The sequence below is a fragment of the Xenopus laevis genome, chromosome 1S (genome assembly GCF_017654675.1).
Source record: "Xenopus laevis strain J_2021 chromosome 1S, Xenopus_laevis_v10.1, whole genome shotgun sequence".
Taxonomy (NCBI): domain Eukaryota; kingdom Metazoa; phylum Chordata; class Amphibia; order Anura; family Pipidae; genus Xenopus; species Xenopus laevis.
Genome location: NC_054372.1, coordinates 129708528 through 129728652, shown reverse-complemented (window position 1 = coordinate 129728652; position 20125 = coordinate 129708528). Strand labels below are relative to the sequence as shown.

Here is a 20125-nt window from a genome sequence, read left to right as displayed (position 1 = left end):
TGGCACATAAGGTAAAATTTGCAGAAAGATGGGATAAGTATGGCAAATAATGAAAGGGGTAAAATGTATAAAGATCGGCACACAGCAAAACAGGAAAGGGAGAAATATTGGCACATGAGGAAAAGGAAGCAAGGTGAAAGACACAGACAAGCAAATCAAGCCAGAGAGATACCAACAAGCAAACAAACAGTTTGTCACTGTGCTACATGCAAATATTAGGTCCACAAAATGCATTTTGCATAACTGTCTTATATTGAAAGGAGTATCACTTTTGTATGGAAAAAAAATATGTATCGAGCTGATCCCTTCCTGCTAAGGATTCTGCCATTTCTGTTGAAAATGTCAGTTGTTTCATTTCCTACATAAATGTTTTATCTGCAGCACACACAGTATCAGATTCTAACACTGTTTGATGTTTCCTTGTAAAACATTTAACTTTCTGGGGTTGATTTATCCTAACCACCAGTAAAAAATTAACTGGTTGACATGGGCACTAGTGCAAATTTGCTAATTGTTACCAAATGAGTAGTGTGTTTTGTGCTGCTAAAAACAGGCTTTGTACAGCGTGTGAATTTTCATACAGTAAACAAAATGTTCTTGGTACTGAATATACAAGACAATGCTACAGGAACAGCTATAAATCACTGCTCCCTCAATTAATTTGAGAACAGAGCTTGTATGTCTGTGTTCCTAAACCCTGGAGAGGACAGCTTCTGATTTGTGCGGTTAGCTGCAACTGCCAATTAAATATTGCCACTTTTGCACATTTCTCAGCCTTGATGTGTCCTTGAATATGAATTCCTTGTCCTCCAAACATAGACATAGACATTGCAATGATCATAACATTGTGTCCAGCACCACATCTTAACTTTTGAATTACCGGTAAGTATATTTTAAAATGATTACAGCCCCACACGACAGTTGGTCCTTGAACTATATAAATATATATATATATATATATATATATATATATATATATATATATACGTATACACAAACCTTTAAGTTCAGTGATAAGACCTTGCATTATGCATTTACAAATACACACACAGGGAGAGATTATTGTAACACTGCTGTTGTTCAGGAAGTGTCCAGGATAGCAAACAAGTATTGACTCCAACTCTTAATCTAACTGGCCTCCGGGCTGGGCATGGTTTTCCCCCTTCCCATTGTTTGGAAATATACAGTGGTGTGAAAAACTATTTGCCCCCTTCCTGATTTCTTATTCTTTTGCATGTTTGTCACACTTAAATGTTTCTGCTCATCAAAAACCGTTAACTATTAGTCAAAGATAACATAATTGAACACAAAATGCAGTTTTTAAATGAAGGTTTACGTTATTAAGGGAGAAAAAAAACTCCAAATCTACATGGGCCTGTGTGAAAAAGTGATTGCCCCCCTTGTTAAAAAATAACTTAACTGTGGTTTATCACACCTGAGTTCAATTTCAAAGGTTATAAAGCCATTTCTAAAGCTTTGGGACTCCAGCGAACCACAGTGAGAGCCATTATCCACAAATGGCAAAAACATGGAACAGTGGTGAACCTTCCCAGGAGTGGCCGGCCGACCAAAATTACCCCAAGAGCGCAGAGACAACTCATCCGAGAGGCCACAAAAGACCCCAGGACAACATCTAAAGAACTGCAGGCCTCACTTGCCTCAATTAAGGTCAGTGTTCACGACTCCACCATAAGAAAGAGACTGGGCAAAAACGGCCTGCATGGCAGATTTCCAAGGCGCAAACCACTTTTAAGCAAAAAGAACATTAAGGCTTGTCTCAATTTTGCTAAAAAACATCTCAATGATTGCCAAGACTTTTGGGAAAATACCTTGTGGACCGACGAGACAAAAGTTGAACTTTTTGGAAGGTGCGCGTCCCGTTACATCTGGCGTAAAAGTAACACAGCATTTCAGAAAAAGAACATCATACCAACAGTAAAATATGGTGGTGGTAGTGTGATGGTCTGGGGTTGTTTTGCTGCTTCAGGACCTGGAAGACTTGCTGTGATAGATGGAACCATGAATTCTACTGTCTACCAAAAAATCCTGAAGGAGAATGTCCGGCCATCTGTTCGTCAACTCAAGCTGAAGCGATCTTGGGTGCTGCAGCAGGACAATGACCCAAAACACACCAGCAAATCCACCTCTGAATGGCTGAAGAAAAACAAAATGAAGACTTTGGAGTGGCCTAGTCAAAGTCCTGACCTGAATCCTATTGAGATGTTGTGGCATGACCTTAAAAAGGCGGTTCATGCTAGAAAACCCTCAAATAAAGCTGAATTACAACAATTCTGCAAAGATGAGTGGGCCAAAATTCCTCCAGAGCGCTGTAAAAGACTCGTTGCAAGTTATCGCAAATGCTTAATTGCAGTTTTTGCTGCTAAGGGTGGCCCAACCAGTTATTAGGTTCAGGGGGCAATTACTTTTTCACAAAGGTTTGGATTTCTTTTCTCCCTAAATAATAAAAACCCTCATTTAAAAACTGCATTTTGTGTTTACTTGTGTTATCTTTGACTAATAGTTAAATGTGTTTGATGATCAGAAACATTTTGTGTGACAAACATGCAAAAGAATAAGAAATCAGGAAGGGGGCAAATAGTTTTTCACACCACTGTATGTCTGTGTTTGTCCAGGGTACTGATAAATTTGTTTTGTAGGAACTAAGTTTCTGCAAAAAATTGAATTGTTTTACACTGCTATTAACATGATTTTGAATAACAGTATTGTGCTGTCAGTTCAGCAGATGTCGGAAGCCTCTATGGACATTTCTCTAAATCTTCTCACAGTCTTCTTGCTTTTTTTGTCACTGGTTTAGACTGGAAAAGCCTTATTTACATCTGCAGTGCACTGTGCAAAGTGCAGCTTTTGAGTGAAAAGCATTTTTTCCCATAATGCTGCATTTTTGAGTGGACATACATCAAGTTTCTATTACACATGCAGGTTTTTGTGAATCCCATGCAGGTTGCATCTAGCGTTATTCCTATTGACACAACCTCCTGTGGGAACCCCAGAATTAGCTCCATGGCCAGGGCTAACAGTAATTCCAGGGTTCCCAGAGTCTATGGGCATTTTTAAACGTGGCAAAAAATGTGCCCATAACTAGAACTAGAACTGCTCAGCACAAATATGTTGTACACTAAACATGCAAGGAACATGTTTGTGCAAGTACATTTTAAGAATAGCGACAATAAACACAGGAATTTGCATTTAGCAACCATCAGAAGAACAATAAAATCAACCTTGGGAATTTCTAAGAACAAACATTTCCCAGGGCAGACAGGGACACAATGAAACTGTCCATGCAGAAATATATTGCACCAAAATCTGTGTTGTCAATGCTTGGTCTTGGAGTCCCTTGCTACATCACTTACATGGATGGCCTTGTAGATTCTTGTAGTGGCCATTTAACCAATTTTGTTGGTGATTGTTTTCCACTTCCCTGTGCTAAAGGTCTGGGGCTGTTACACTTGGACCACGTGTGTAATTTGACAAGTCTCTAGCCATTATTCTAGTGTCCGATCATGTTGCTTTTCTGTTGCATTTACACTGCTAGTCAAGACAAAATAAAGCAACATGTGGTATTGTTTTGTATAAAACTCTAAGTGCACTTCCTTGGTTCAATCCACACCCAACCCAAGGTCACCCATATTTCAACACTAATCCACCCCAAATAATGGGTTTCAGGTCAGACATAACATCACTACCACATGCAGAACGCCATTACTTTATGGAATTAACACACCAGCAATATTAACCCTTACAATTGTACAGGGAAAATATACATTACACTAAAAAGATATTTAGCAATCAAAAAAATACACCTAAAAATATTGAAACAAAAATTGGTGGTTAGACAGGGAGAAAAACTGCACTATAGTAATTATGACCCACAGAGTCTGGACTGGTTTAAAGGAACGGTAACACCAAAAAATAAAAGCATTTTAAAGTAATTAAAATATAATAGACTGTTGCCCTGTATTGGTAAAAATTATGCATTTTCTTAAGAAACTCTACTATAGTTTATATAGATAGGCTGCCGTGGGGGCAGCAATTTAGACTGAGAAAGGAGAAAAGCACAGGTTACTTAGCAGATAACAGATACGCTCTATAATAGAATACAATGGGATTCTGCAAAATGCATCTGTTATCTGCTTGAATGGCTGCCCCCATGGCTACACATCAGCTTGTTTATATAAACTAACTTAGAAGTTAGGAAACACCCATTTTACCAGTGCAGAGAAAGATTTAGTTGAATTTTCATTACTTAAAACCACTTTAATTTTTTGGTATTACTGTTCCTTTAAACACGCATAGGACTGTAGTGGACCGAAACACTACACTACGGTACCTGGATGGGCTCCCTAACAAAATTGGCACAACTTAGAAAGCCAGAGCAACCAGGGAAACAATGTAATTTCTTTTGTTTTATTGTTGCACCCAGTCAAGCCAGTTATCTCACTGGTCAAGGGACAACTTGAAACTATGCACATATTAATAACAATAAATATACATATATGTTTTTAAAACATGAAAGGACAAATCTGCATCATAATAATCTGCACAACATTTGCACAAGGAAATTGTGTCCTGGATAAAGGATGTACAGTCCTACTATAATAAGCAGCAGCAGGTGGCCAGACTAGTTTTATTACTTTTATGAATATAGCAGTTCCAGTACAGTGGGAGCTCTGACCTACTTCCTTATATTTAACTGTCTACCTAATATATTTTTGTTATATGATAATGGATTAATGTATAGATAAATACCTTTGTTTCCATTGTCTTTTATTACTACAAATATGTCTCTGCCTTGCACTAAACCTATATTGTCTTTCCCATTCTTTATTCCAGAACCCAAAAAGCACCCCTGTCAATCTGATAATACAACAGCAAGATAGAGACAAGGCCTATTATAAATGGCAACACAGGCAGCCAATTATGTCTAGGAAACACTAAGGAAAGCAGCAGATTGAATTTTCCAGATTGAATTTATAGTACCCATATCTACTCGAGTATAAGCCGAGGTTTTCAGCACCCAAAATGTGCTGAAAAATCCTACCTCGGCTTATACTCGAGTCAGTAAAAAAAAACTCTGGTAGATGAAACCGATTAAGAAGACAGCTGCCTTACAGGTAAATTTGCAGAGAACATGTATCCAAAACACTATATCCAAAGGAAATGTGAGGACCTCCAGTAATAAAGAAACAATTATATTAAAAAATTAGAAAAATGTATTAGGACGTGAAAAACGCATGCCATTATCTGTGCCGCTGACATACACCCATTGCTGAATCCAAAACCTGCTTTTCAAACTGTGCCCCTGTCCCATATTCAAACTTCACACCCAAAGCTTTTCAGGGAGCCAACACTACTGTAATTGTTCCCTGTGTACTTCATTGATTGTTGCCCTAAGTCAGAGTCTAGGAAAAGAAACCAGTCAGCATTTACCATATAATCACTGAGAGGAGATGTTTGCCCCTCATGCTGCAGAATTGCCACACACACAGGCAATATAAAGAAAAGTCTACATTTTCTAATACCTCTGTAGTGGCTCAGTGTAATGAACTAGTTCATAGGCTCAGGGAGCAAATACTTCCATACAAAATGTAGCAAGAACTTTCAGTAGAAAACATGTAATGCACACGTAGGCCAGGCCCATGTGTATGTGGGGGTACATGCCTTAAGATCAGCGCAGTGTTACATCAGCTACGGAAAGAGGAGGGGACGCCCCGAGTAGCAGAGGTTGCAGCCAGTGACTTGTGGCACATAGAAGTTGGAATGCATTACGAGGAGAGGTGGGCGTGGCTAAGGGAAGAGAGGCTCGGCTAGACTGAACCAATTGAGTGAGAGGAACGTCCGACTAGTCTACGAAGCCGGGGAGGGGGAAGACTGGGTGACACGATGACTTGGGGGTGTGTGCTGTAATGATTCTATTACTGCAGGATGTAACCACACGTACAGATAAACACGATCAGACCTTTAGCCTAATTTAACCACCCCCAACCGGTCTTTCTCTTGCCCTGCCCCTCCCCGGCCTCATTTCCCTCCCCTCTCTTGGACTCCCTATCCCTGCAGTCTGCCTCTCCTCTCCTGCAGGAGCAGTCTCATCCCTTCTGCTCTCTGTTACTGCTGCTGCTGACGCTGACATGCCTTCCTTCTACGTGCGCGCTGTGGGGTGAGTATGGGGCACGGGACAACATGGCACAGCTGTTCTAGTAAGGAAACTGATATTCCCTCCATTGACTGCTACAGTCAGATCTGGATCTGGTCCGACTGTGTCTCCTGACTTCCCATTAGCAGCACATGGCCAGGCAAATGCAAGTTTAGAGCTGATGCTTGGGGAACACCTGAAGGCGGTTTAATTGGGGCTGCTGTGTGTGTGTCTTGTTTATATACAAAAACAATCCCTGCAGCTCCAATAATTATACACGGTTGAATAAAAGTGTAAGTATTATACTGTTGGCCAGTTTTAAATACATCAGACATGTGCAAAACAATTTGCAGCTCTGCAATGCTGTTCAACTACAACTCCCAAACCCGGATTTGGGAGTTGTAGTTGAACAGCATTGCAGAGCTGCATTTTAAGCAATCTGGTAACTAGGGACCAAATGACCTGAGCAACCATTCATTGCTTTGAATAAGAGACTGGAATATAAATAGGAGAAGACCTTACTAGAAAGATGAGAAATAAAAAAAGTAGTAATGATAAGTAGCCTAATGGAGCATTTGCTTTTTCGATGGGGGGCAGCGACGCCCATTTGAAAGCTGGAAAGAGTCAGAAGAAAAAAGGCGAATAATTATAAAGCTATAGAAAATAAATAATGAAGACCAATTGGCAAGTTGCTTAGAATTATCCATTCTATAACATACTAAAAGTTAACTTAAAGGTGAACCACCCCTTTAAGCATTACCACTGTCTCCCTGAGCTTTTGGCTCCAAATAACATAGTGAGGTGGCATATATGCCAATCATTTGGGGAAAACAGTCTGTTATCTATGAGATATCACAGCCCATGCAATCTGTAGAACCCTGGACCCTGAGTGCAAGCTTACGCACAGCCGGATTTCTCACGTCATGTAGCAATTATATTATTCTATTATAATTTATGCATTTAATCGAAGAAATTCCCTGCCACATAGGGTGCCCTTCTGGTGCCTGATACACAGGAATATATTAAGTGAAGTATCCAAGGTCACAGTTACCTGACAGTTTTACCTATCACTGATTCCTATGTCATAAGTACAGAAAGACAGTAGACCGTTATGACTAAGTGTCAAGTCAATGTTGAGTTTCAGGCAGTGGCATAATTTTACTTTTCTGCCCCCTCCCCATGTCATGTTACTCCGACCCTTTCCCATCAGTGAATGGATCTTACAGCATTGTTGTAGGCATGAGGGTTGTATGTTCCCTCTGGCCCCCTCAGGGACTGCTGATATGTTGTTACATCCACTGGATTCAGTCTAATGGTATCCATATTGCAGCCCACTGTGTTAGAAGAAGGCAGCTTCTGATTGCTGGTGCACGGGAGAAAACAAGGGGTGGCACTGTATGAGCAAATGCAGTCATAAACAGGAACAGGGAAGTGCTGATGCTTGCAAGACAGGGAGTTGTATTGGTAGGGAGGAATAATAGGTCCCACTGGAAACAGACTTATCTGATCTACCATGTACAATGTCGGTAGTATATACAGGTATCCCCATTCTGATGGACATGCACCTAGGAGGGCTGTATCTCCAGTTCTTTTAGCCCTTATTTACTCATATGAAGTGCAAATTTTCCCCAACCTAGTCACTCATATCAAGCAGACAAAATGTTTTGATTAGGTTAGTAGAAAAATGTAAGGGTTTAAGGCCTGTTGATTGTCTTAAAAATAGTTTGGACCTCTATAATAACAATGTCAAGGCATAACCATATACAGGTATAGGATCCCGAATCCGGAAATCAGATATCCAGAAAGCTCTGAATTACGGAATGTCTGTCTCCCATAGACTCCATTTTATCCAAATAATCCAAATTTTTTACAATTATTTCCTTTTTCTCTGTAATAATAAAACCGTAGCTTGTACTTGATCCCAACTAAGATATAATTAATCCTTATTGGAAGCAAAACCAGCCTATTGGGTTTATTTAATGTTTAAATGAATTTCTAGTAGACATAAGGCATGAAGACCCAAATTACGGAAAGATCCGTTATCCAGAAAACCCCAGGTCCCGAGCATTCTGGATAACAACATACCTGTACTGCTATGATTCTGATTCCAGATTATATGGGGAAGTTTATATAATTAGTTTGTATTAGAAGTGTGTCCCAATGAGGTAAACTAGCTACATCTCCTGCTCCATGTTTTTTCATATGTACACAGACTTATACTTATTAGTAATGTGATTAGGATTCCAAACAGTGGTAACAAACATCTGCATCAGGGTCAGTGTACTTGCTTTGTTCAACATGAGTTACATAGTTAAATTGGGTTGAAAAAAGACAACGTCCATCAAGTTCAACCCCTCCAAATGAAAACCCAGCATCAATACACACACCCCTCCCTACTTTTAATTAAATTCTATATACCCATATCTATACTAACTATAGAGTTTAGTATCACAATAGCCTTTGATATTATGTGAATAGTTCAGTGAATAGGGATTTTGCTGGGCATACGTTTTGCCTATTATTTGAAAAATCTGTGGTTTCTGATGTAAATGGACATCTTCTTATCTGTAAACCAAAACAGTCACAGCAAGGGGGGAAGGGAATTTAATACAGAGGTCAGTATCACTAATTAGGTTGGGGTTACACGTAGTGATACAGGGAGACTAGTTGCCCAGCGACAAATCTCCTCTTCTTCGGGCAACTAATGCCTTCCCGCCAGCTAGAATGGGGGGGTGGCACTGGGATCGCTTAGTTTTCCATAGTTACCCGAAGTTGCCTCACAAGGAAACTTTGGGCGACTTCGGAAAGCCAAAGCGATCCAAGTGCCATCCCGCTGGCAATTCACATTCTAGCCTGCAGGAAGGAATTTCCGGGAGATTAGTCGGCCAAAGAAGAGGAGATTTGACGCTGGGTGACTAATTTTCCCGAATCACTATGTGTGCTACCAGCCTTAAACTGTCTCAGCCAAAATAATGCTATGGTATTACTTTGTAATAAAATACATACAATTCAAGAAATATTAGTTTTTTGCAAAGTAAAATGTATTTTTAGCATATGATTCTATTTAACTTACGTTGTAAAGAGGTGTTCATAGGTGTACTGGACCTTTAAACTGCTGCAGCTGCATCTCTCATATCAGTGATCTTTTAAATTTATTAATGACAAGCTATTTCTCTGCATTCTCCTCTACCCAAAGAATGTAGTAGGATTGTGCTTTGGCAGGATAGGCCCAGACAGTGCTGGAGCTTTTATTGGCTTTTGAATATGTATATTTTGCTCTTCTTGGTAAGCATTTATATCAAATACAGGGCAATCCTCTGTTTTCAAGGTTAAGGCAGTCACTCGGTCTGCCATCATATTTTGTCATTCTACAGAGTCTTCCTGCAGCCTTGGGGTTTAAAGGAACAGTAATACCAATAAATTAGTATTTTGAATTAATGAAAATATAATTTACTGTTGTGCTGTACTGGTACTGCTGGTGTATTTGCTTCAGATACTCTACAAACAAGCTGCTGTGTAGCCATGAGGACAGCCATTCAAAGCTGAAAAGGCACAGGATACACAGCAGATAACAGATTAGCTCTGTAGTATACAATGGTATCCTTCAGAACATATCTGTTATCTACTGTGTATGCTGTGTTGAATGGCTGCTCCCATGAAAACACAGCAGCTTGTTTATTAGTTTGTTTTATTCCTGAAACAACCTCACTTATTTTACCAGTGCAGGACAACAGTCATTTCATTAAAACACTTTCAGTTTTTGTTGTTACTGTTCCTAGACATAGACAGCACCCAGTCACCAGTGAGATTCAATCAACCTTCAGGAAGCATTCATGCCTTTCAGGTTGGGCAGGATGTGTGTTGGCATATGAACCACAGAAGGATCAGTGCTACAGATAACAGACCAAATATTCTGTGTGCGTGTGTGAAAGTGCAACACTGTCCATGAAAGGAAAGACAGACTGGAACTTTGTGTTTCCCCAGTGATGGTCATATCCGGTTAGGAGAACATTGCGCACTAGGATGAAACTAACTTATGAGTTCATGTGGCTGCTACTTTTAAGAGCAATTGGTTGTATTCTCATTAACTTATTAAAATTTTTGTTGCACACTTTAAATACTGTAAAAATATAGTATTTCTTCACACCCATATGAAATAAAACATGCTATCTACTGGCAGGTAGTGAGAACCGACTGCTTTCAGATCTGTCTATAAAAACCGTACACCTGCAACATTCTCCGTAAACTTTATTGTTAGACTTGTGTAATTAACTCTGTCTTGGTCTGGTCTGTTTACTGGTCTCACAATTGCAAATGCAGTTGCTGGTCTGGTAAACAGCAGCTTGTCTCTGGAGAAGCTCTGAGCTCCACGATAAGGCCATAATGGACAACTCTACAAAGCAAATAACTGATAAGCAATAAAATGATTTTTGTGCTTAAGTGACAAGACGGGGTCAAAAGTCATTTGTGACTGTGTCTATGTACATATATAATAAAAATGCATTCATATGGCAATGGTGTTTTATCTTCCATGGGCCTATAATGGTAATTGCAGGGTGTACAGTATATTTTATCACCTGGAAACAAACATTCTGTGCGAGTTTGACATAAGACAATTCTTCTTATCTATAATATGAAGTGATTTGAATTGGTGCAGTTCTTTTTTTATCTGAGAAAAATGAATCTGTCCATACACTAAACTATAAGATCCGCACATTTGGAAAGCCAAAACGACCTTGATGGAAAACTAAACCCTAAAAATTAGTATGGTTAAAAATGCTACAGTATATTTTACATGGACTTATTGCACCAGCCTAAAGTTTCAGCTTCTCAATAGCAGCAATGATCCAGGACTTCAAACTTGTTACAGGGGGTCACCATCTTGGAAAGTGTCTGCAACACTCACATGCTCAGTGGGCTCTGAGCAGCTGTTGAGAAGCTAAGCTTAGGGTTTGTCACAAATTATCAAGCAGAAAATGGTTTGTCTGTAATATAAGCTGATGCTACAAGGCTGATTATTAAAATCTGATGCTAGTTACACTGGTTTCTGTGCTGCCATGTAGTATTATCTGTATTAATTATTCATCTGCCTTATAGTATGACAATTATATTCTATGTGTAGTGTATATTTTGAGTGGGTTCCTAAGGTCAATAACTGACAGCAGCACAGAGCATGTGCTCAGCATAAAAGCAGATGAAGTGCCACTAGGGCATCTTTGGAGAAACAGATATTCTCTGCTAAGGGCTGTGGCTTTCTCCTTTAAATGAGGTTAGTTCTGGGTTAGCTGCTCTTTATTCCATGTTTGGGTTAAAGATCATTAGGTGGAAAGGACAAGAGTAGGCCTCCTATAATGTTTGAAAAACAGGAAGAAATGGTGCAGACACGTATTTCCCAAACAAAGACTGGCTGAAATACACTCCTGAGAACTGCAGCACTTTTTGTGAAGGTGAAAAAGAATTTACTTTTCTTTTTATCACAATGCAACATTATGGACTCACATTAGGCTGATTCTGGCATCAACAAGTTGCAGTGTACCGCAAACAGACAGCATGGTTAAAGTAGGAAAAATATGTTAGGTTGAGCATGTACACCATTTAGACAAAAACTATAAAATAATAATTAAATAATTCCACTAGCTAAAATATTACATATCAAACTTATAGAACCTCAACACTGACACCATCTATGCTTCTTTATAAATTGACGCTGATTATTACTAATTTTTAAACATGAGCTTGGCTTGGCCCCCAACTCTTGGGCTAAATAACATAACATACCATGAGATGCATGACTAGCCATATATGCAGTTTTGATCAGTAAGTTGAGGAAGCATATCTCAAGAAAGGGAACTCTATCCAAAAGTCTGGACTGCAGATGCCTTCTAGAGGTGATAGGATGGAGTTTATAATCTGATGGAATCAATTTTAAAACTTTCTCAAAGTTTTAAGTAAAGGTATTTTTTAACTAATGAATTCTGAAATCTACAGATGCTTGGGGGTGAGTGCCCAGAAAAGTTGTCATGCAAATGTGTATATATACGCCTCTCGATGAGCACAATATGGGTGAACTGGTTTATGCCCCAAAAAAATCAGAGTTCATGTGATTAAAAGTATGTTCAGCCCAAGCCCTTTTTATTTCTCCTTTCAGGAGGGTGTACACAGTCAGTTCCCACAGTCATAAATACCTTTACCCCTCTATGGCCTATTATAATTTCAGGCTTTACTGGTGCTGCATTTTATGTATATTCGGGCTTCATCTTTTATATCTCAATATTATAATCGTTATCATAATTGAATACGTTTTATTATTTTATTTCAGAGTGTAAAAAAAAATGTATTTATTTAATTGTATATTGCAGTATAAGTATATAATTGTATTGCAGAAATTCTTGTTGTACTGTATGGAATTTCATTCTTTCTCTTTCCTTCAGGCCTTGCTCTCGAGTAGTGAGAGGATGGGTGGAATCACAAAAAACAAGATGCAGGGGGGCACATGCTATTCGGGTTTTAAGTGGGCAGATGGAACGGCTGCCTCCCGCAATCAGAGAATTTGTTGTGAAAGGAGCAGAGCTTTGTGACCCCCAAAACATTCACATCTGTGATGGAACTGCCACTGAGAATGAAACAATAGTGACATTCCTGCAGCAAGAAGGGATGTTGAAGAAACTGCACAAGTACCCAAACTGGTGAGAAAATTGTCTCCTGTCTTGGTTACATGTTCCCCTGTGGAAAATACAATTTCATACTATGCTGTTAACTGTGGGTCCCTTTCCTAGTCCTGTTTTTAATAAGATTACTGCTGAATCTCTTACGTCAAGTTTCCTACTAGCACTCTGTGGAGAATGTGCCATTATGCTCTCAATAACTATGCCAATAAATACAGTACAGGTAATGTCTGTTTTCCTCCTTACAGCTGGCTGGCTAGAACTGATCCAAAGGATGTTGCTCGTGTTGAAAGTAAGACTGTGATTGTGACCGAGAACATGAGGGACACTGTGCCGATCCCTGCATCTGGAATCAAGGGACAGCTTGGGAACTGGATGTCTCCACAGGATTTTGAAAGAGCAAAAGCAGATCGCTTTCCTGGCTGCATGAGGGGTCTGTTAAATATTGCCTGGCTAATTTCTACATTTTCTTTGTGTGTTCTATTATCACAACATCTTATTACTGCTTTATTTGCTCTACTTGCTTGTCCTCTTTTTCCTCTCGTTTTCTGCTTTCGATTTATCATAGATTTCTTTTAACATACCTTTATTATCTATGCACTAATTCTTTTTACCATTCTCTTCAAATACTTTGGTTTCTTTTTCCAAGTCCAGTCAATATCATGAATGTATAATTGTTCTTTGACTTTTATCCTTTTTTTCTACAAATGATTCTCTCTGTCCTAATTCTTCAGCTCTAACTTGTTATTTTCTTCCAGGTCGTACAATGTATGTGCTTCCGTTCAGCATGGGTCCTGTAGGTTCCCCATTGTCTAAATATGGAGTGCAACTCACTGACTCCCCTTATGTAGTAGCCAGCATGCGTATCATGACACGGATGGGTTCACAAGTCCTTGATGCCTTGGGAGATGGAGACTTTGTAAAATGTTTACATTCAGTGGGACAGCCACTTCCCCTAAAAGGTAATGGTGCTCCCAGTGGCAAAAGAAGACACTAACATCCTGAACAATACTTTGTATATGTAACACCTATTTTCCCTTGTTCAGCACCCCTTGTGAATTCATGGCCCTGCAACCCAGAGAAGACACTTATCGCCCATGTTCCAGACTCCCGTGAGATTGTGTCCTTTGGCAGTGGATATGGAGGAAACTCTCTGCTAGGGAAAAAATGCTTTGCTCTTCGTATTGCTTCCCGAATAGCCAAGGATGAGGGATGGTTGGCTGAACATATGCTGGTGAGAGAAGAGCTGCCTGATCTCTCCTGCACCCTACACTGCCTCCTCTCTGTCCTGTCTTCTGCACCTTCCCTCTTCTACTTCTCTGCCCTGAATTTATGGGCTGTCTGTCACCTGCCAGATTTTGGGCATCACAAATCCTGCTGGGCGTAAGAGATACATCGCTGCTGCCTTCCCAAGTGCCTGTGGAAAAACTAACCTTGCAATGATGCGCCCATCTTTGCCTGGCTGGAAGGTGCAGTGTGTAGGAGATGACATTGCTTGGATGAAATTTGACACTGAAGGTGAGGTTGATGGAAACTAACTAAGTGAAAAACCTGCTGATGTAGAAGCCATGTGAGCTTTAGACATATTTTTAGTAGCTCTCCAGTAATTTTACTTTTCCACCTCCATAGGTCGACTCCGTGCCATTAATCCAGAAAATGGTTTTTTTGGCGTGGCTCCTGGGACATCAGCAAAGACCAACCCCAATGCATTGAGTACAGTGGAAAGAAATACTATTTTTACCAATGTAGCAGAGACCAGTGATGGCGGTGTATACTGGGAGGGACTGGATCAACCACTTCCTCCTGGGGTCAATGTAACTTCCTGGCTTGGCAAATCTTGGAAATCAGGTAAGGAAATGATTCACCTGATTGGGGTGAAACATTTTTCTACTAATATAAACAAAAATAAAAATTAAATTTCTTGAAAAGTTTATGCAAAAACATGTTTTAAAAATCCCAACATAATCCCACCATATCTAGTGGTTCCCTCTGCTTCTGTGACATGTCTGTATGATATGTATGTGCTTGCTTCTCTGTCTAGGTGATAAAGAGCCTTGTGCCCACCCAAATTCACGTTTCTGTGCCCCTGCTGCTCAGTGCCCCATAATGGATGATGCTTGGGAGTCGCCTGAAGGTGTTCCAATAGATGCTATTATCTTTGGTGGGCGAAGGCCAGAGGGTAAGTCACCGATGAGTAGGTGAAAATGAGCTGTGTGTGTTTTGTCCTGATGCCCCTGGCAGCTTTTCTGGGTTGGGAAGTCTTTCCAGTTCTGCTTTAGACCCAGAGTTATGTTTTTACATATAAACCATGTTTGGCTATTGGATATAAATGTTGGTGGCAATGTATATATACATTTAGAACTCCCCACAATGAAACTCACTCACTTTCTATTCATTCCACTGGGATTTTTAAAACCATATTTCAATTTATCAAATGATAAACTCCATTGATAAATACAATTCTAGGAATGAATAGAAAGTGAGTGAGTTTTATTATGGTGAGTTCAAATCTCACACTTTGATAAATCTGCCCCATAAATTCCTCACTTCTGTGTGTATTAAGTATTAGGTAGCTGCAGTCCCTAATATTTTTATATGAGTAGGTATAAAGGATCTAGGACAGTATACATGGTATTGGGCTGTGCAGTTTGGTGTCAAAATTTGCCTTTGCAGGATAATATATTGCCACGCTTTTCAAGGACACAAACACACCTGTTCCACCTTTATCCGGGAGTTTTGTAGTCTCCACGTAGGCACCTTTTCTTTGAAACCAAACTGGTTACTTCATTCCACTCATCCCTTTCCACAGTACATCCAGTTCTTACTCACTCTCTCTTTGTTCATTGGCAACACTCCATTTTTTCTTACACATTCACTTGTCACGCCCAGTTTGCTGAGCTTTTTTTGTAATAGCCTCTCTCTTCTCTCTCACCCATAACTATTTAAATAGCCAATATTTATTATGCCACTTGAAGATATTTTACATAATTCACTGAGGTATCTTCTGTACCATTAGAGTAAATTGTGACAATCCTTTTTATTATTATTTTTTTTAAGAATTTGCTTTTCAAAACTCCAGCATCTGAACATTTGCTTTTACATAGACTTGAAGGTGAATAAATACTAACAAATATTGCTTAAAGGAACAGTTCAGTGTAAAAATAAAAACTGGCCAAATAGATAATAAAAAATATTGCTAATATAGTTAGTTAACCAAAAATGTAATCTATAAAGGCTGGAGTGACCAGAAGTTTAATATAACAGAACACTTCTTCCTGCTTTCCAGCTCTCTAACTCTGAGAGTTAGTCAGCGACTATAAGGGGGCCACATGGGACATAACTGTTCAGGGAGTTTGCAACTGATCCTCGACATGCAGCTCTGATTCAAAAGCAACAGTTATGACCCATGTGCCCCCCCCTCAAGTCACTGGTTACTGAGAGCTGAAAAGCAGGAAGTAATGTTCTGGCTGTTCTGTTAGACATCCAGTCACTCCAGCCTTTATACATTACATTTTTGCCTAACTAACTATATTAGAAACATTTTCATCTTGCACAGCCTATTTATTTATTTTTTATTTTTACACTGAACAATTCCTTTAAAGACATTGTACTATCCTGAACAGCAGAGGTATAACTATAGCCCTACTACTTCTTTACACCAATATCCCCAAGCCCCTGCATTTGAAATTGTACACTGGCCCCTCAAATGTATCTTTGTTTTTTATACTGAAGTGAAATTCTTTGGGGTAAATTTATCCAAGAGTGAAGTTCCGCCACTAGAGTGAAATTTCGCAGCTCTCAATTCATTTCTATGGAATTTTGCAAGGTGTATTTATCAATGAGTGAAAGTTCACCCTTTGATAAATACGCCTTTAGAAATGAATGGAGAGTGGCAGAATTTCACTATTAACTTCACTCTTTGATAAATATACCCTTTTGTACTCCCATGTAATGTTTTCTTTACTGAAAGATTTGCAACTGGAAATGGTGGGCCCTGTTTTTCCACCCCTCCTGTTTCAAGCCATATACCACCTAATATATGGCTAATTTATGCAGATGTCTACTGCAACCAGTTATTCTAATCTAAAATTGACTGCAGGAAACCAGGCTGTGTTAATCATAAATAGTTACACTGAGCAAGTACAAACAACAATTTGGATACTGTATATACATCTTATTTTATTTTTGCTATAATTTATTAATGGTGTGGCTGTTCAGTTTCCTATTTCTATATATGTGATACAAGTTTTGGTGGACACTGTTAGGTAGTAATTTAGTCTTAACACATAAGAATCCTTAAAAAAACCCTGATATTTTAGTTAAATGGGTATAAATATTGTGTGCATTTATATCACATTTGTCTCAACTCTAGTGGGGACTGTACTAAGTCTGCTCCAATAAACAAATTATGAATTACCGTTTCTTTGTAATAGTTTGCCTGTGCAGAAAATATTACTTGAAACAAAGTGTAAAAATAGCTATAAAATATATTTTTTCCTTGTAGCAGTCCAGAATTCTGTGCTGGACAGGAGGTAGATCTACAGCAGGATAATGCCTGCAAGGGACGGTTGTCTTCAGTCACTTGTCATTGAAGTGAAATCAGCACATCTGTGGCAGTTGTAGAATGCTTGTACCCAGTTGTCTACAAGAGGAAGTGACATTTTTGCATGCTTTGTTGTCACTGTGTTTTCCAGATTGAATACATATGCACATTTTCCTCTGCAATACTAGCCTTAGGCAAGTGACCTATAGATAGCAGATACATGTGTATAATTAGTGTAAACCCCTGTAACACCCAAAAGTGGAAGCTGAAAAATTTACTGTATTAACAGGATATTGACTAGTCCCTCTAGGGGATTTAAAAGTGATAGTTAGGTATAAATGCTTATTTACTATCTTGCATACTCTTAAAACTATTGGACGGGGACTGTAATAATATTGTTTGTTTACATTTTAACTTTATAATAGGCTAAGAAGAGACTTGTTAGTTTTGTTCCAAAAATGTCTTTGAACCATAAAGGTCAGGAAACATCTGTTGATATATTTTAAAAGTTCAAATATGCAAGTACCATTGAATATTATTAATACATAAACATACTTTACTTTTCAGGTGTTCCCTTGGTATATGAAAGCTTTAATTGGAATCATGGTGTATTTGTCGGAGCCTCTATGAGATCAGAGGCCACAGCAGCTGCAGAACACAAGGGTGAGGACAAAACACTTTTCTTTCTCGCTTTACCTCATCTCTTAGAATTTTCCAAACATGCTTTCATAGTTTCATAGTTAATTTCATAGTTAAATCGGGTTGAAAAAAGACAAAGTCCTTCAAGTTCAACCCCTCCAAATGAAAACCCAGCATGCTTTATTGTTCCTCATACATAAAACTGTTAATCAACAGCCACATTGTTCACACATCTCTCTTCCTTTTTCTCTACAGGTAAAGTTATAATGCATGATCCATTTGCAATGCGACCTTTCTTTGGTTATAATTTTGGCCACTATCTCTCTCACTGGCTAAGTCTACAGAACAGGCCAGGCCTGCAGCTTCCCAAAATATTCCATGTCAACTGGTTCAGAAAGGATGCAGAAGGAGGTTTCCTGTGGCCTGGATTTGGGGAGAATGCCAGAGTGCTTGACTGGATCTTCCGTAGAGTAGAAGGAGAGGAAAGTGCCCGTCGGAGTGCCATTGGGTACATTCCTGCTGAAGGAGCACTCAATCTACAAGGGTTAGGGGGGGTTGACACAAATTCGTTATTCTCACTACCAAAAGGATTCTGGGAGAAGGAAGTTCAGGATGTTGGGAAGTATCTAACCGAGCAAGTGACTGATGATTTACCACCACAAATTATGGAAGAGCTGCGGGGCTTGGAGGGGAGGGTGAAAAACATGTGATTAGACAGGGGACAGGACTGTGGGGGGGAAGCTTGTATCCAGAGCATGTAGCTTATCATGCTACCATCCTGAATTGATGTTTTCCTGCGACACGACACATTCCAAAACATTATTGCATTCCATAAACGAAGCAGTGGGGTTGCATCAGTAATGGTACTAAAGGGGTGGGTGAATAAAACACGTGATAGATTTCAACTGAATATTATAAGCCAGACACCAAAGAATAAATGCAGTGTTCAGTGCCTTAATGCTACCAAAGAAAAATATCACCCGTGCACTAGGGAGGTGAACTCAGGAATTAGACTGATTCTGGGATATTTCTTTGCCTTTTTTATTGAAATAAATTTTGTAATTCTGTAATGAGTGTGATGTTACAGTATGAGGAATAGAATGACTGAAGAACTCATGAAAGAGCATACTAGATTTAACCTTAGCAGTTAGCAAAGAAAGGTGCATTCACTATGATGGTCATTGGTCCTTGAATAACACGCAGTAACTGAACAGTGTATAAAACAATTATTTGTCATATACACGTAAATGGCTGATTTTTTCTTTTTTACTAGTAGTATACCATTTAGAGAGAAACTTTATTCAGGTTCCTTATGTGTACCCTGAATCACTACAACCCAAATCACTTCACAGCCTACCTCACGAGAGACCATTTTAAAAATTAATTTAATGGTTATACCATCCCAGTAACTATCGTGTTAGCTATATTTATTTGAAGTAATGACTCCAAGGTAGCACTACTTTCCTCTGTCATCTGTCCTTGCTTTGGTACAGGTCAGCAGTGCATACCAAGCTAATTAACTATGCAGTAGGCTTCTTGCACTATCCACACAAATAGCACTGTATATACAAGGAAATAGGGCTTATTTATGAAAGGAAGAGCAAAGCACTAAAATAGATGCTTGTAGAAAGCACTGGTTCCAAGTATGCCTTATTCGCACCTAAGGCTCTTCCTTTGTCCATAAAAGGCTGATGACTAAAATAGATGCAACACTTTTCATGTTAGACACTGTTAACAAAGATAATTGCAGCTATACATACAACTTACTGTACACCTTGCTCCAACATCCCACATGCCGGTTCAGCCTGATATGATGAATTTCTAGTAATTGCGTGCAAGGGAGTCCTGAAATCGGCATCTATCTTAAAGGGCAAGTCAACCCCAAAATAAAAAATTGCCCAATAAAAGAAAACGTAATTCTAAGCAATTTTCCAATATACATTTATTAAAAATTTCCAGTGCTTTTAGTTATTTGTAAAAAGTATTTGGTATTAAAAGCAGCATTTGACTAACTCCTGCTTGTTACTTTTTAAACAATGTTGTAAAAGTCTTGGTTCCCCAGCAGATCTGTTAATCAGCTGCTTGTCTTACATACAGTAGTATCAACAGTCTTAGACATCAGGGCAG

At 39.1% G+C, this 20125-nt stretch overlaps 1 protein-coding gene across 1 annotated transcript; it reads left to right on the top strand.

The window, feature by feature from the left end:
- The first annotated feature begins 5929 nt into the window (after window positions 1–5929).
- pck2.S (phosphoenolpyruvate carboxykinase 2 (mitochondrial) S homeolog) lies at window positions 5930–19068 on the top strand. Its single transcript, XM_018243907.2, has 10 exons — window positions 5930–6175; window positions 12583–12837; window positions 13065–13249; window positions 13575–13778; window positions 13863–14050; window positions 14172–14334; window positions 14446–14664; window positions 14858–14995; window positions 17927–18022; window positions 18254–19068. The coding sequence occupies exons 1-10, from the start codon at window positions 6147–6149 to the stop codon at window positions 18706–18708; spliced, it is 1932 nt and encodes a 643-aa protein (XP_018099396.1). The 5' UTR covers window positions 5930–6146; the 3' UTR covers window positions 18709–19068.
- The last annotated feature ends 1057 nt before the right edge of the window (window positions 19069–20125 follow it).